This window comes from Solanum dulcamara, chromosome 9 (genome assembly GCF_947179165.1).
Source record: "Solanum dulcamara chromosome 9, daSolDulc1.2, whole genome shotgun sequence".
In the NCBI taxonomy this organism is placed as follows: domain Eukaryota; kingdom Viridiplantae; phylum Streptophyta; class Magnoliopsida; order Solanales; family Solanaceae; genus Solanum; species Solanum dulcamara.
The window spans coordinates 1392819-1409986 of NC_077245.1; the positions used below are offsets into that span (position 1 = coordinate 1392819).

General features: G+C 31.9%; 1 protein-coding gene, 1 long non-coding RNA gene and 4 other non-coding genes across 8 annotated transcripts; all 6 read right to left on the bottom strand.

Annotated features, from left to right (window-relative positions):
• Positions 1-206: 206 nt before the first annotated feature.
• On the bottom strand, positions 207-7380 carry LOC129902818 (protein PSK SIMULATOR 2). 3 transcript variants are annotated; one of them, XM_055978229.1, is made up of 13 exons: positions 7142-7380; positions 6488-6781; positions 5118-5434; positions 4861-4953; positions 4683-4773; positions 4030-4123; positions 3092-3189; positions 2768-2837; positions 1757-1860; positions 1546-1662; positions 1327-1403; positions 1153-1197; positions 207-948 (listed from the first exon to the last, which is right to left on the bottom strand). In XM_055978229.1, exons 2-13 carry the CDS (start codon positions 6734-6736, stop codon positions 489-491), a joined length of 1815 nt encoding a protein of 604 aa, XP_055834204.1. In that variant the 5' UTR covers positions 6737-6781; positions 7142-7380; the 3' UTR covers positions 207-488. The 3 variants fall into 3 exon arrangements, with proteins under 3 accessions (XP_055834204.1, XP_055834206.1, XP_055834205.1); XM_055978231.1 differs by lacking the exon at positions 7142-7380 and adding an exon at positions 6985-7092; XM_055978230.1 differs by lacking the exon at positions 7142-7380 and having other exon boundaries at positions 6488-6916.
• Positions 7381-15040: 7660 nt separating this feature from the next.
• On the bottom strand, positions 15041-15111 carry LOC129904840 (small nucleolar RNA Z105). The gene has a single exon (XR_008770509.1). It is a non-coding gene; the product is annotated as a small nucleolar RNA Z105 (small nucleolar RNA).
• Positions 15112-15197: 86 nt separating this feature from the next.
• On the bottom strand, positions 15198-16451 carry LOC129903108 (uncharacterized). The gene is made up of 2 exons (XR_008770206.1): positions 15991-16451; positions 15198-15854 (listed from the first exon to the last, which is right to left on the bottom strand). It is a non-coding gene; the product is annotated as an uncharacterized LOC129903108 (long non-coding RNA).
• Positions 15200-15296, bottom strand: LOC129904850 (small nucleolar RNA Z161/Z228). The gene has a single exon (XR_008770518.1). It is a non-coding gene; the product is annotated as a small nucleolar RNA Z161/Z228 (small nucleolar RNA).
• On the bottom strand, positions 15782-15852 carry LOC129904841 (small nucleolar RNA Z105). The gene has a single exon (XR_008770510.1). It is a non-coding gene; the product is annotated as a small nucleolar RNA Z105 (small nucleolar RNA).
• Positions 15943-16039, bottom strand: LOC129904848 (small nucleolar RNA Z161/Z228). The gene has a single exon (XR_008770517.1). It is a non-coding gene; the product is annotated as a small nucleolar RNA Z161/Z228 (small nucleolar RNA).
• Positions 16452-17168: the final 717 nt, after the last annotated feature.

Consider the following 17168-nt stretch of genomic DNA (forward strand, 5'->3'; position numbering starts at 1 on the left):
AAATTATTTCCGATAAACCGGCTCAAAAAAGGAGCAGCCGGAACAGGGTTACAAGAAAATATAAAGATTAGTGGACCTCAATGTTGGACCAATAACAAAATAGAGAGCTATTGGGACTTCATTCTTATGGTTACACTTCATATTATCAAAACATTCCTAGCAAATTGCAAGGTTGTTCCTGATAGACCCACGACTCAAAAGAGGAGTATCCGAAGCATCAAAACATTCATAGCAAATTGCAATAATTTTTGTGAAGTCGGGCTGCAAAATGCCCAAATAAGCACCATTCCCTATCACCCTTGAACATTCACTTCCACTAGAATCTAAATGTATTTGGATGATTATAATATGCTACAGTATAACAATTTACCCAATCACCATATGATGGAGAGACTATATACAAAGAGGCTGAAGTTCAAGGATGGAGCTAAGAATCAAGAAAACTAAAAAATGAACTTTTTTTTTGCTTGAGATCTCTCTTTAGCAACTCAAAATGCTGAATGTAAGCCATCTAATATATCCAAAACAGTAGCCTTTGGATGTTGAAAGTCGGTACGAGGAGAGTTACCCATGCTTCTACTTAGCGCAGCTGACACCTTCTTCCGATTCTTGGGCAAAAGAAACTCCTGGCTTTTGCTTCTTCCGGGAACCAAACATTTGCGTTTCATCACTTCCTCTAGCAAGTTTCTATCTTCGAGAGAAATCTGAACCTTAGACGGTTTTGAGTTAGTGTTCATCATCACCTCAGTCTGCAGATCAAGTCCTTTGCGTGTTGGTGATCGTCCTGGGAAAGCCTTGGGACCGTTAAATCTTACCAGGCTGATCAGACGGTGAAGCCATGTCACAAGCTCTAGGACATGGTAGTCCATTTTCTGTTTGTCTGCATGGTAGAGTGTCTGCAATCGAATGAGGGTAACTTGTGGAGGGTTCTTCTTGCCAAACTCGCTTCTGAAAGAGAAACAACCAATAACATCATAAGCGGATCGAAAATTTAAAACTTTAATGTATTCAATCTTTTGAAGTCCTTAACTGACATATATATATATATATATATATATATATATTAAATTGTTGAAGAATGATATCCACACTGAACTGCAAATGTAAATATTAAATTTTGCGCATATAATGACAGAGAAGTGTGGAACTAACCCAGTATTAGCCCACTCTCCAACCCATCCAAAGCCTTGGTGTGCCCTGTTATCCAATTGCCAAGAAAGAAAAGGCAAAAATGAATCAGCATATATTACCAAAACTGGTTGAAAGGGGGGTGGGGTGGGGGCATAATTTGACACTCGGTTCAAAGAAAACTATCGAAACACATACTTTGTAGTATCTGCAGCTACTGGGACAAGCCACTGGAGAGTTTTTTCCATCTCTGCTTTAATCTGAGGAATTGTGAGCTGCAAAAAGCACAATGTGGAGGAACTATTTTATATAGACATAATACTTAATGCAAACAGAAGAACTAAATTACATCATTAAGCCCCGACAAGAGCAAAAGGGAGAAAGGGGAAGAATTAGAAACTAATATGGAGGACAAACCTCTTCCTTTGCATCAACTGCCTGCAGACGTGAACGAAGGGCTGTTTTTACGGAAGGAGGTAATCCATTATATAATCCATCCCTCATGTTAGGGGGAAGAGAGGTGGGCCGTGAAGCCTGACATGATATCAAATCCCATTGTTATGAATAATATTTGGAGCAGTCATAAACAGTGCAATCAGTATCGCTCTAATTCAGCACTAAAACTTACAATGTTATCAATTTGAGTAACTAAGTTAGCATAGTGTAAAGCAAGACCAGCTACTCCCAATCTTTCTTGTTTCTTCGCAGGCTCCTTGACAGCAGATGTCAATCCTGCAAGAAGCATAAAGATTCGTCTATATTTAAGAAAACAATCATACTCTGGTAAAGAAGGGACAAAGCGTACATATGCAAGTTAACTCTTGACGTTGTAAATAACAAGAGACATATTCCCTCAATTTCAATTTGTTCATCGTGTTTTGACTTGGCAAAGTGTTTAACAAAGTAAAGAAGACTTTTAAATCATGTGGTCTTAAACTATAGATATGTAGAATGTACCAAAATATTCTTTAATATCTTAAATATGTCATGTGTAAAGTTAGAATTAAAGAATTACCAAAAAGTTAACGGAGGGAGTATCTTGACTTTGCCGTAATCTCCAGGGGGGGAGTGCTAGGTAAATGTACAGATTAATGATTAGTCACAACTATTTCATCTTTCATAAAATGTTATGCAAATGCAGCGACTCGGGAAACTTGGATGCTGAAGATCCAAAGACTGTCCTCCCTTTTTCCTCGGGACTGAATAGTTCTTAGCTTGAGTAATTAATTTTAAATATATCCTTAAATCAGTCAACCAATTTTTAAAAAAGCAAATAATCATTCAATTGCCACGTTAGTCAATCGTATAATTAAAATCTTAACGTGTAACTTGACTTTCCCGTTGTTCCATTTCCCCTTCCATTTTACTTTTTTTCGAGACAGTATATGGCTTAGGATGTTCTTGTAACCATTATTAATGAAAAATAACTCGATAAGTTAAAATGTAACATGTAAAAGGTTCTGAGGCAAAAGAATCAAAGTGACCAGTGCAATTTAGTGGTGTGGAGCGCAAATGGCCATTTATCACCACCAATGAAGGTCTGATACTCTTGACTTCGTTATTTGCAAATAATAAAATGATGATAACGACTGACATCAAATTTGAACTGATCAATAAAAAACTACATGTACTTTCATACCATTGTCCCCAAATGCTTCCACAATTGCTTGATGTATATAAGTAACAATGTCAACAAGCTTCTCCACAACCTACAATGATTAATTTGGGATCAAAAAAGCGATTATCTCTAAAGATAATAACAGCACTCTTAAAAGAAAAAAAGACAGTTTTCATTTCAATAACTAAATAAAATGAATATCTTGTTGCCTCCATGCGCTTAGCAATTTCCCCGGTAATTTAAAAAAGTTCTCTTTTTACAATGGGTTTTGTTACTTCTATTTTTGGATAAGTGAAAAATTCATTCCTTGAAAATGATATAAAAGATGAGTTTTGGTCAAAGTACCTCCTCCAAACCCTTAGCCCAAAGAGATTTCTTTTTCAAGCTCCTCGCAATTTTTCTTTGATGTTTTAGCTCACTGTGTAACATCATGAGACCTTCGCCTACAAGTGAAAGAGAATGTGTCAATTTGTATGTTAATCTACCAAACTATCAAAAAGAAGAATTGCAAAGAAGACAACTAAAACATTAACAGTGTAATTTTTCTTTTTTATAGGCAAGCAAAAGATACTACTGATGTGCACATCACTTATATGGTATTTGAGTTGTACATTGCTATTAGCTACAAAAGTCAGCTTCGTTATCTAATGTGCAAAGAAGAGTGGATGTCTAGAGAATCCATATAGGTTACATCTGTCACAAAAGCAAGTAAAGAGTAAAGAAAATACTCCCTCCATTTCTTTTCTTTTTTTGACTTGGCGCCGAGTTTAAGTAAAGACTTTTGAATCTTGTGGTCTTAAATTAAAGATATGTAGAATGTACCACAATGCCCTTTAACCTTGCGGTCTTAAACATGTCATATGGAAAGTTAGAATTAAAAAGTTACCAAAAAACGGCATTCTTTTTTAAATGGATTAAAAAGGAAAGTAAGACAAACAAATTGAAATGGAGGGAGTAGTTTTTTTTAATTAAATGATTGGTCAGATGAATACCACTAAATTGCAAAAGAGGACTATATTGATGCCAATTTGGAAGAATCCCCCCGACAAGAGACTGAAAAGTTAGATCTAGATAAATATACAGAGTGTCACTGGAACGAACCAAATTACCCTCAGTAGCTAGAGAAATACGGCACAGAAATAATTGTACAGTTGTATGCCTCACTATATTGCTCTTTTCCCACACAAAAAATCCGCATGACATGTTTATTCAAACCTTCATCCAGCTAAGTTTGCTACAAATGATAAATCAGAGAGAACTAAAAAAAGGTAAAACTGACATACCTTTACGAGGTAGATTTAAGGAATCTAATTCCTCAAGTTTCCTCCGATAATCCTGTTCGAATCTGTCCAGTGCGTGCAGTTCATGATATAATTCCTGTAAAGATACCAGTGGCAGAATCTCATCACCGACTTTGGAATATCAACATAGATGTAAGAAAAGAGCAAGTAACTTCCCCTCTTGGTGACACACTTCAATTCATACCATTCTTAATATATTTTTTCCTTATACAAGACAGTATAACCATCATAAAGCAGAAAATATTCTTGCTAGTAAATGCAAATATTGGCAAATCTCATACAATAGGTCTAGTATAACATCAAGGAAATTATAAAGCACTCAAGAGGAAACCAACAACATACCTAGTGTGATCCCACAAATGGGGTTGGGGAAGGGTAGAGAGTATGCAGACCTTACCCCTACCTTGTGAGGTAGAGAGGCTCTTCCCAAAAGACCCTCGGCTCCCCTCAAGAAGAAACCATATTCCAATATTGTCCCAAAATTATTACAGTTCATATAAGTAAAAAGGATATGAAAAAGATTTCAACTCAAAGAACAAAGGAAGAATTTACTTATACTATAAAACACGTATAATGTTGAGAAACAAATACTTGAAGAAAGGCATCATGCACTTCAAAACGAGGTACAAACTTACAGAAGTATGCTGAGCCAGAGTGCTCAGTTCCTGCATCATCAATTCAGCCTCTGATCTTAGTTGTTTGTGAATAAGAGTGTCTGAGTCCAACCTGAGAAGTGGTTACAACTTCTGATAAACATCTTTAATGAAATCAGAATGGTTTGACTCCTCTACAATAAAAAAGGTGTTAGCATACCTGGAAAAATATCGATTTAGGTTGTGCCATTGTGGGTCTTTACACATATCTCCAAACCTAATGACTTCACGAGAGAAGACATCAAATTCCTCCCTACAGAAAACATAAAAACTTATTTTCACCAACGCGTATGCTGCTTACAGCATTACAGCTTTTTGTAGAATTCTGAAAGGTGCCTCCAAATTTGGGGGAAAGGGAACTGTCTACCGGTTGAGAAGCTAGACATCAAGTATGGAGTGGATATTTAAAATTCTAACCTTTTGTCGGCAGCAGCAATAGTAAGCAGCTCCTTCATATTAGTAGAAACCAACTGCTGCACTCCTTTTGAAGGTAGAATTTCCTTCTTTAAATACTCGACATTCTCTTTGGAAAGAGATTGCAACAAATTTGCACCTTTGGTAATAGTATTCGCTACCTCGAATGCTAGGATAGATATTTTATTCCCTCTTGATGCCATTCCTGTCATAAAGCCCCCGGAGTTCAAATTTGTCATGCTGCTCCCAAGTGTATCCAATACTTCCACTGCTTTCTCTAGGCCGACTGTACTGGCCTTTCCAAGAAAAGAGCTAGGAGCCTATCACAAGAAGAAACCATGTCTTGTTATCTTACAGCAATGCAGTATAAAGATTCCAGATTACTTTAAATGTGAAAAACAAGAAAAAGAAAGGAAAACAGAAAGTTGCTCAAACACGGCTCTTGCAGCGAGCTTCCGAGGTTACAAGAGAAATAGACAATTAATACAATACAAACTTCCAAAAGCATGCCACAATTAAGTTGACTTATATGCCGATTCGGCACGAACCAATCAGTATGGGCTTCTATGCAATTTATCTCCAATTCCATGGAGTCATCTCACCCTTTTTGAGAGCAGCCAAAAGTTTCAGCACAAAAAATCATGTCGAGATACTCAAGCTTCCAAATTGCTGATTTCTCCAGTGCAATCACAATTTTGTGACAGCAAGACCATGTGTTGAGAAGCGGCGAACATCGATAGCATCACCGGTGCTTCGAGTAGGAATTCAAGAATGCGCAGAATGTCACTTTTACCATACGAACTTGAAATTATGAGTGTATAATCTATGCACAAATATCTATCAAAGGCTCTAATCCATGAACATATTGATGGAACTGAATTGGTTAGAGGACTCTGAAATGCTTTCACTTGCCAAAGGCAACAAAACAGAGACTTGCAGCATTGTCCAGCTCTAGCACAACCACATCAAAGACAAATCACGTTCTATTTTTCAGCAGGACTTACGTATTGGTCCTCTCACTTCTACACAGATTCTAATTCATCCAACCAATGCTTTCATTCAATAATAATTCCATCAGCTTCTGAAAAACCTTTACACCTTGAAATTACAAAATGCAGACGTTTTGATTCAAACAAATCTATGCAGTCAACTGACTCTTCCTTCCTACTTTCTATCTCTTTTATCCTCAAAAAGAAAATTCTCTCTTTCATGTGTAATGTGATGGGAGGAAATTCGCAATTTTATGATCAGGCGTGCAAGAGTACTTAGCATTAAAAACACATAGAATAAAAACAACCAGATCAGCTTTGATATGCTATACAACAAGCATCCAAATACATCAACAAAGACTATGTTTCCATAAAAATGAGTACCTTGTTCCCTCCTGTCCTAGCAGGTGTTGATGGCTTTAACTCCCTCGAAATAGACATATACAATTCACCAGAATCATAGAGATTAGGCGTCCCACGAAAAGCACCCACATCAGGATACGAAAAAGATCCATCTTTCTTCTGCTTCTCAATGCTCTTAACTGACTTTAGCTTTTTCGAAGACTCCGATGTGCTCTCATGGTGAATTTCAACTCTACTCCTCGCTGTCCCACCTGTACAAACACCTCCCATTTTGCTCCCAACACTCAAATGATTAAAAAGATTCAAACTTTACACCTATCAGAAGCAAAAACAAGAAAAAGAACAAAATCCATCAATCAAATCTATTCAATTTACAAGCTAAAACAATCCAAGAACACCAATCCGATTCTAAAATTCATTCCATTTTCAATGATTTCAAGGCTAAAACATAAAAAACTAAAAAAGGGTATTCCTTTTTCATCATCCCAAAATCACCAAAGCAAAGTAAACAAGCATACCAAAACTAATCAACTGAACAAGAAGACTGAATTCAGAGAAAAAAGATGAACAAAAATGTAAAATTCTGAAGTGGGGTTTTGGGTTTTCAAGATCATAAATGAGACACCAAGAAAAAGATTAGTCAAAAATTAAAAAAATTGAGTAAACAGAGCCCACCTTAGAAGCAATAAGAAGATTCAGAGGACACGGACAAGCCAGCGGCTGAATTACTTGACCAAAAATTGCTGTTTTTTGCTTACTTTTTTTTGGGGGGGTGAGGGGTTGTACTTTGTGTTGTGTTTATGGTTTGGAAATTGGGTTTTGGGTTTGACTCTTTGAGGGGAAAAGTTCAAAGTTGGGCATAAAAAGTCGTCTTCTTGAAATGTATATTATACCTATCATCAGTTTAAGGAGCGGAAGAATTGCCCGCCGTCCTTTGCTTTTCTTTTATAAATAAAAATCTGTCTCTATTGTCACCGTTGGTATAAGGAAGGATACTTTTCTTTACCATTATACCCTTTTCAAATTTTTAGCTGCATTTGATCATATATTTTGAATTGAATTTTGAAAATTTATCTATATTTTGAATTGAATTTTGAAAATTTATCTATATTTTGGATTGAATTCTAAAAATTTTATCTGTAAAAAGAAAGTGAATAAATCTTAAGGGACAAATGGCTTCTTAGTTTCTACTTTTGATGTGCTTTTTATGTGAGGATGATTTTTTGGAGTAGTCTAATTCTAAAAAGGAGGTTGTAATTATCATCGAAAATAAATATGATGTGTCGGGTGATAGAAATTTTCTGAGGTCATCTGAACAGTCTGACAATCAACAGAAAATGTTGAGCAAAGTTGTTTGACATGCAGAGTGAAGTTAATCTGTAACGAAACACTGATTTTGAATTTTAGTGGAAAATTATTTCAAAAAAAAAGTCAATAAATCTAAAGATATAAATGGTTCCTTAATTTTTACTCGGATATGTTTTTTATGTGGGGATAATCTTGTGGATTAGCTAATCCTGAGAAAGAGTGTAATTATCGTCGAAAATAAACATGATGTATCGGATAACATGAATTCTCTAAGATCAGCTGAATAGCTTGACAATTACCAAAAAATGTTGAACAAAACTGTTGATATGCAGAGTGAGGCTAATATGTAACGAGACACTGAATTTGAAAACCTTTTAAAGACAAAATTTGAAAGTAATAATTGTGTATGAACATTGAATTTCACTTAGAAAGAAAAGGGAGAACAATAGTTTTGTTCTCTAAGTTATTAGTTTGTGGTCCTTATGATATATGATCAACATAATTGTCATTTAATTAATTGATTAAACGTGTATTTTTGATTCCTTAAGGTAAGAAATATGTTATATTCGAAATTGAGTAATATTATAAATTTAACATAATATGTATTTAAATAGTAGAACAGTTAATAATTCTAAAAATTTGTAAGTTATCGGCTATCACCGATAAAAAAAACTCAAAAATGCATATTTTAAAGATCAAAAATTAAATATGCTCAATCGAATATCATTACAATTACTGAAATTCAAATATATTAATAATTGATCTAGTAGAAGTTGAAGTTCTATAACTAAAACTATTTTTTCACCTAAAAGATTATCCATCAAATAAATTTTTTTATTAAGCGTCTAAAAAGATCGTGTCAATAAGAACAAAATCAAAAAATGAAAAGAATAACAAATAGGTTTCAAATTGAGAAACATGACAATTTTTTTTTAAAGATAAATTAAGAAAGAAATAAAGAAATCATATAAAATGAGATAAATGTTGTATTAATTAGTAACAATACTACTAGTATATCTTTGGTGGGAAAAGGATTGGCCTTCAAGAAAACAAGAAGGGTAAATACAGAAATATATGTATCAACTATAGTATTACCTTAATTATTAACTCAATTTAGTAAACTTCATTATCATTTATCCAAATTAAATATATTGAATCATTATCTATGATATTTCATTCCTACTATGAATACGTAATGTTGGAAGTTTCTAATCTAATTCAATTAAACAAGGTTTTGTATGTTTTTGACCAAGTATATTTTAGTAATTATTACTAAGCAACATTCACCATCATTGTTACTTCATCATTGTAATAATCTTCTCATATTTGATGCTTACGTCAATTCAACAAATAGTTAAATACGTAAACATATTTTTAAATTTTTCATTCTTATTGCTAAACTATAACTAATTAATATATTTTACCTAAACTCTGACTTAATTAATCATGATTAAAAAAAATGATTTGAATGTAAATATAAAGTGTTAAGTAATTTTTTATCATTCATCTCTTTTTGCCTACTTGTGAAACTCTTATATTTTACCCTTTCGTATTTGTTTATTTTTTATTTTTACATAGGAGCGTTAATGATCGATTTTTGGGGGATTTAAATATTATAGAGCATGGAGAAAAATTATCTACTAGTCAATACTATCAAGTTATAACCTCAATACAAAATACATACCCGTTTTATTTTTTAGCTTGACTTCTTCACTTTATATTTGCTTAACATACTTAATTTTTACTATGTGTTACTTGAGTTAAGGGTAAGACTCAACACATGTCATATCACTCTTTTAAAACTATATTCGTGAGATTTCACTGAATATGTTATTGTTGTAACTTGAGCTGAGGGTCGGTTGGATACAATTCTTTTACTTTCACAAGATAAAAGTAAGTTGCGTATATACCATCCTTCTCAAATCACACTCGTGAAATTACACTAAATATGTTATTGTTATTATAAAATACGAGTCCATTATCTTCATGTTTTTGTGACATGAGTTCTTTAAAATTCTACATTTTCGTTTCAAAATTTGGGACGTCTAGAAGTTAAATTTGAACATGCTTCTAGATGTGTTTATACAAAACCATAACTATTAAAATAAGTCTTAGACATATGACTTTTTGACCTGTTTAACGCGTAATACTTACTTTAACGTGTATATTAGTTATTCCTTCAATATATTGCAATTGGATTTTTATTTCACGTGTGTTTGCACTTTGGGAAAAATTGGTATTAAAATAAGTTAAACACATATGACTTCTAAATTTTATTCACATATTATTATTGAACGAGAGTCTTAAAGCAATAATAAAATTATTTTTATATTATCTATAAGTCACAAATTTAAATCATAAAATCAATTATTGTCAAAGTAGGTTACATACGTTACACTTTAAAAAGATGTGATACTTTACTGAATTCTATATGAACATAGAATGCTATTGCATTGAGTTGCTAAATAAGCCCAAAATTATTTTTAAACAATTAGGTATGCTGAATCCATCAGATAAGAAGGCTCCAAAATTTCATTTTGATGTTTCTCTCTTAATTTATCACTAATTACATCTCATTGCTCATTAATTATATTAAATTCCGTAACAAAACCACTAAGCAAAAGACAAACATAAGATAAACAAGTGGGAGGTCATAATGGTCACTTTATATAAAACAAAATGAAGCTCTATCAGTCAAACTTTGTGTAGGCCCCCACCCAGATTTGGACCCTACAGATTAGATTATTGTATTTAAACCTTTGAATTGAAATGGTCAGATACTTACAAGTACAAATTAGTTGTTGTACTAATTTTCGAAAGAAATTTACGAAAATAGTGGCCAATGTAGATGTGTCTTGCCACCCTAGACCAAGGGCGGAGTCACGAAAAGTCGAGGATGAACTCCTTTGATGAAAAATCATATTGTTTATATAAACGATTGAAATTATTTATATATATATTTTAGATGTTGAATCCTTTTTGATATATTAATATTTTATATTCACTTAAGAAAAATATAGCTTCCCTATTGACTATCCCACATCGCAATTTTGAACCCACCACCACAATATTCTCACTATATAATATTTTTTAGATCATGTACAAATATTTTTTTAAAAAATATTTTATTTACTTACTTATTAAATACTTATCTTTTTAATTCATCAAAATTACCCTTTAGGTTAAAAAATATATAATTTAAATTTCTTATTTTACATCTAATGATGTAGCTTTATATTACAAATTTCAAATAATTTTATATAATTTTCCAAAGGTGTGAACGTCGTAGATGCCTGCATTGCATATAGTTGAAAAACTAGTTGACTTTGTCTTTTCTTATTCTTCAACTTCACGTGTCAACGTTAGACATAAAAAAATTATATAAAATTATTTGAAATTTGTAATATAAAGCTACATCATTAGATGTAAAATAAGAAATTTAAATTATATATTTTTTAACCTAAAGGGTAATTTTGATGAACTTGATAGTCCCTCCGTTTATCTTTATTTGACAATTATATTATTTTTCAATATTCAATATTAATTGTTCAGTTTATAAATTCAATGAATAATTTATCATGTTGTGTCTATTTTAACACTGCTATTAGATATTATTTATCTTTTAATATTTAGATGACTTATATTTAATAAGAGTGATTTGGTAAAATTATTTGTATCATTTACTGTTTTTTAATCAATGTGTCAAGTCAATAATGGACAACTATTATTGGACAGAGATAGTACATTACATGAGACTCTATTTTTATTGGGCACAATTCAAAATTGCAATATCACAAATAATGTTTCAATATATTTGAAATAAAAAATAACGGTGAAACTTTTATGACCAATAAATAAACAGAGAAAAGTTATAAAACAATTATCGACTTGAATGCCCTCTTAGCAATAACATTTGCAACCGCAACTATTGAGTCTATAGTGGGAATAAGCACCGCAAAATAAGTAGTAAGACCATTCAATCTTGTGAACTAATCGAGATTGAAATAGAAAAAAAAGATACAAACGGAGAGCAGTAACCAATCAATAAAACAAGAAGAAACCATTGTGTTTTCATAGAGGTTCGAGAAACGGTTGAGGGTAATGATGATTAGTGTGGGCAAGTTTCGAATTCACTGTCAGTTTCTACTTGGAGCGGCTTACCCTCTTGTCAGGGCGAGATCTTGAGAATGAATCAAGAAAATCCTGATGCTCCGCCAATCATTTCTCACGATAAACGGGGGTCTCAGACTTTATGCTGAATTGAAAGTGTACTTATCTTTGTCTTTTGTGATTTCAATTTAATTGTCACTATTCCAGAAGAAGAAAGGTAGCTGACACGTTGAACCATGTCTGTCAACGATGAAAGATAGTCCTTATGTGAGAGCCTTTTTCATATATATAGCCTCCTAATAAACAGGAAAAAAAAATCAGGTGATTCTTAAAGCGTTAATGGTATATATTTTTTTTCTTCCTCAATGTTAATTCCACAATTATTTAGTCTTGTTTTAATTTTAGGAGGGATACGTACCATTCTCCATTCTATACTTAAAAAAAAAAATCCTCATCAAGTCACATGTTTATATTTGTATTATTGTGTTAAAAGTACAGAAAGTCAGCTGGTTTATTAGTTTAAGAAGTATTCAATTCATTGTCTCTAATTTTACTTCATTTTGTGTTATCAATGGCAATCGTTTAATAGTCTAAATTCATTGATCAACAGTTCATTGTCTGTTAAGTATTCACCGACATTGTCATCACGGGGACCTAACTTTCTTCAAAGTCATACTTTGATTTTAATTATGTTTCATCAAGTTTGAGAATGGTGATCCTACAAATGTATTTAAAGGTTTTTAAAACAACAACAATCCCAAGTATAAGGATTGAGGTCATGTCCTTATCTATTACGCCCTCCGTTTCTATTTATTTATCAAATATTTTTCAATTTAATTTATCTTTTTACTTATCAATTTTGACAAATCAAGAAAGAATAATTTTTTACCTATTATATCTTTAATTTATTAACATTGAGTTAATATCTTTGAAAAATGCATTGAATAAATATATTTAAAAGCCAATCAATTAATAAGGATAAAATGGTAAACTCACTATACCAATCATTGTTTTCTTAATAAGTGTGTCAAGTCAAAATTTGACAATTAAAAAGAACAAAGAAAGTATATAGTGTACTTTCACATTAGATTTAATATTATACTTCACATGTTCTTATTTACCTGTTAAATATTTTATAATTTGATTTTTCTTTTTGCTTGTCATATTTGACAAATCAAGGAAGAACAATTTTTTTTCTTCCTATTATATTCTCAATTTATTAACATTGAGTTAATGTCTTTGAAAAATATAGTGAATAAATATGTTTAAAACTCTATTAATTAATAGGGGTAAGTAAAATGTTAAACTCACTATATCAATTATTATTTTTTTAATAAGTGTGGCGAGTCAAAATTTAACAAGCAAATAGTAGATGAGTAATGAGTAGGATCATATGATACCAATTATTGTTTTCTTAATAAGTGTGTCAAATAAAAATTTGACAATTAAAAAAGAACAAAGAAAGTATATAGTGTACTTTCATATTAGATTTAATATTATACTTCATTTGTTCTTATTTACTTGTTAAATATTTTCTAATTTGATTTCTCTTTTTGCTTGTCATATTTGACAAATCAAGGAAGAACAATTTTTTTCTACCTATTATACTCTCAATTTATTAACATTGAGTTAATGTCTTTGAAAAATGTAGTGAATAAATATGTTTAAAACTCTATTAATTAATAGAGGTAAGTAAAATGTTAAACTCACTATATCAATTATTATTTTTTTAATAAGTGTGCCGAGTCAAAATTTAACAAGCAAATAGTAGATGAGTAATGAGTAGGATCATATGATACTAATTTATTGAATCTTTGAAAATTAGACTTATTAACATTTGAATACCTGATATATATATAAGGGTGATATAGGGCATCCAAAAATCTGTAAATATTAAATTCGATATCCCATCCAAAATTCATAAATTTTTAAAATAAATTCGAAGTCCTATTCATAATCCAACTATATAAACCAAATACCTAAAAAAGTTCAAATTTCAAGAATGTCCATCCTAGTTGAACTAGACTTAATAGTCTCCTGCTTGGGATTAGTATTCCCTTCACCGTTCATATCGTATCAAGAATGTGGACTTGCTCTTACAAGTTTAATTTGATTTTTCATGAATCAAACAGTGACACCTTAAAGATTAAATCATTCGACCTTAAGAATTTTTAAAAGAGTAGGAGGTTATCAATGTTGACTAATTTTTATCACCAAGATTTGTCGTTAGTGAATGCAAATTGCATGACTTGAAGTACGAACAAGTCATTTATGATAGAGGTTTCAAGTATTTTGAGTTCATAATCTAAGGAAATAAAAATTGATAATGATGTCACACATCGCATTTTTCAAGATTGTTAAATAGAGGCTCGCAGTTGGTGTAATGTACTATCAATGTGTCCCTAAGCTTGAAGATAAGTTTTCTAGAGTAATAGTGACGAAAGGCTAAGATGATTCAACAATATAAAGAGAAAGTGCAAGGGGTTCGTGAGGAGATTGGAGACCTTATATGGAAAGATAAAAGATGATTTTTATAATAGAGAGGATAGAAAAGTGTTGCTTTCTATGTTTGCCATATTCTGTGCGGGAGGAGGAATAGGCCATCTTTCTCTCTTCTTGATCTTTTAGTAGCATTTCAGTCATGGCATAGTTTTTTAAGTCTTTGACGTGTACTACCATTTGTTATTACATTTGTTTTGTATCTTGATAATTTCATGTCACTTTTATTCCATGTCTTCCAGTTTCAAACTTTTGGAGGATGGCTTATTTCTTTCTTTCTATACAATAGTTGTGAAATTATATTATTGTTGTTAATATTGATTAATACGAAAGATTTACTAATGTTGTAGAAAAATCATGATGTAAATATGTGTTTTATGTCATGAACAGATTATACTTGAACTATCAGTCGAATCAAATTAAGGTAATTGTCTGGCCACAATGATATATATTCAGAGTGCACACTCTTCACTATATAGTTTCTATTGGACACAATTCGATAATGAATGAAAGGTGCACACAGATTAACCATCCCAGGAAGTAGCCGAAATCACACAAAAGAGGTAAATCGAAACAAGTTAAAAAGCATGTAGAAAATTTCGAACCCAATCGAGAACAAGAAGAGTAAAAACAAAGGTAAAAGAAAAAGTCTAGCATTCAGAATGAGTAGGAGGTTGGTATTCCTTTCATAAATAATCGGATAATATTTTGAATCATCATTATGCTCGATCCCACTATAAATATAACCAAAAAATCAGAAATTATTTTAATCTAAAAATAAAAAGAAAGGATATTTTTCACAAACAAAAAATAAATAACCATCAGAAAGTTGGGATGTTTCATCAGTTAGGCACACAAGAGTACCTCAAATGACCATCGTGAGAATATTAATCCAAAAATCATCATAGGGTTTCACAAATTCACCACAATAAATTGATTTTTTTTTGAAAAAAATACAGCACAATAAAGTGTTCCCCTCGAAGATGTTCAAGCAGGTTTATCAAATAAAACCACAAGAATTCAACAGGGGGAAAATCTATATAGGGTACTGCATTCATCCCTAAGGCGTGGCTATTTCAATTGCCAAAGAGTCAAACTCCAGACCCATTATGTTATTCACAATTTCCATTTTAAACAAATCAAAATATAGAAAAAACTTATGAATTTTTATGATTTATTATGAACAACAATTACGAGGCACTCAGAATGAAAAGGACTAATTGTTAAATTTTTATGATATCAATGATCTTTCGATCTCATAAACATTTATCCTCATCGTGCTAAGAATAAAGAGAGTTCGGAATAGACGAATAACAAATCAAAACAGTTCAGAATTGCAAATACGAGCTAAAAGCTATAAGCAGAGTTGAGACAAAGTGAAAAGGAAAAGGCAAGCATTCAGAATGAGTAGGAGGTTGGTATTCCTTTCATGAATAATCGGAATAAATTTTGTGTCATCATTATGCTTGCTCTGTAAAATCACAAATTTGAAACAAAAAATCAGCAAAAAAAATTGATTTTCACGGTAATAGAAGATTTCTATAAGAGAAAGAAGAAGAAACCATCAGAAAATTTGGATCTATCATCAGTTAGGCACATGAATGTACCTCAGACGACCGTCGTGAGAATATTAATCCAAAAATCATCAAGCGGCTTCACATATTCATAGAAAGAAAAATGTATCATAATAACAATACGAAAATCAAATAAAACACAGGACTCTCAAACTCTGAAACTCACATAGACAATTTTTCCGCCATTGATAAGTTTAAGCAAGGCACGACTGGAGGAGGAGGAGAAGAACGGGCTATATATTTATAGTATCTGAAAATGGTGTCATTAGGGTTTCCATGGCTGCTTGCGATTTAAACCTCGAATGTTCTTTCTGGGCTTTAACTGATGGTTCCAAAGGCCCATGAAGTAGAAAAATAGGGGCTAGTGCATGGATAACCGATTTGAGGAGTGGTATTTAAGTGATAGCCTATTTTACCATCAATTGTGTTATTTAAGTTATAGCTGAATTATATAAATGAAAAGGGAGATGCTACGTGAATTGCATGTTGTTAAATTAGGAGAAGATGAAAAGAGGAGGTTAGTCCCTCTGTTTTTTTAATACAAAGTGTGACAACATTTAGCCATGGGCTAATATTTTACTCTAACTCTCGAAATTATATCTTTTTATATAAGGTCATCTTCTCAGTCAATTATAAATGCGTCATATTGTGTTTAATAACCTTCGCCTAATTCTTATGGATATATCTCTATCCCTCCTTCCCCTTCTAAAGCCAAGAGCGAAGCCATGTATGAACCCCTTAATGAAAAGTTATATAATTTATATATGGTTAAAAAAAAAATTATGTGCGATGTAGAGTTTCTTTTGGCTTTTTTGTGTGTTATATTCATGTTTTGAACTCTCTTAATAAAAATTTTAGCTTGCCATTGGATACAGTCAATCTCTCATACCTTTTTAATAATGCATCCTCGCAACTTCTCTTCACACATATGAACTGTTTTCATTTTGCTTCTCTCATCTTGTCCGCCACAAAAGTCACTCTACCTTGCCAATATAATTTCTTTCTTAATTATATCTCTCTTAATATGCCAAAAATCTATTTGAACATCTTTATCTCCGCTACCTCTATTTTTTAAGCATAAACATTCTTAAAATATTTTATTCCATACAGGAAAGCACACGTAACCACCACTATGTAGAGAAAGAGAATTTGGTTTAAAATTACATCCGAGTATATCACTAACGTATTGTACGAACAATAGTTAGTAATGA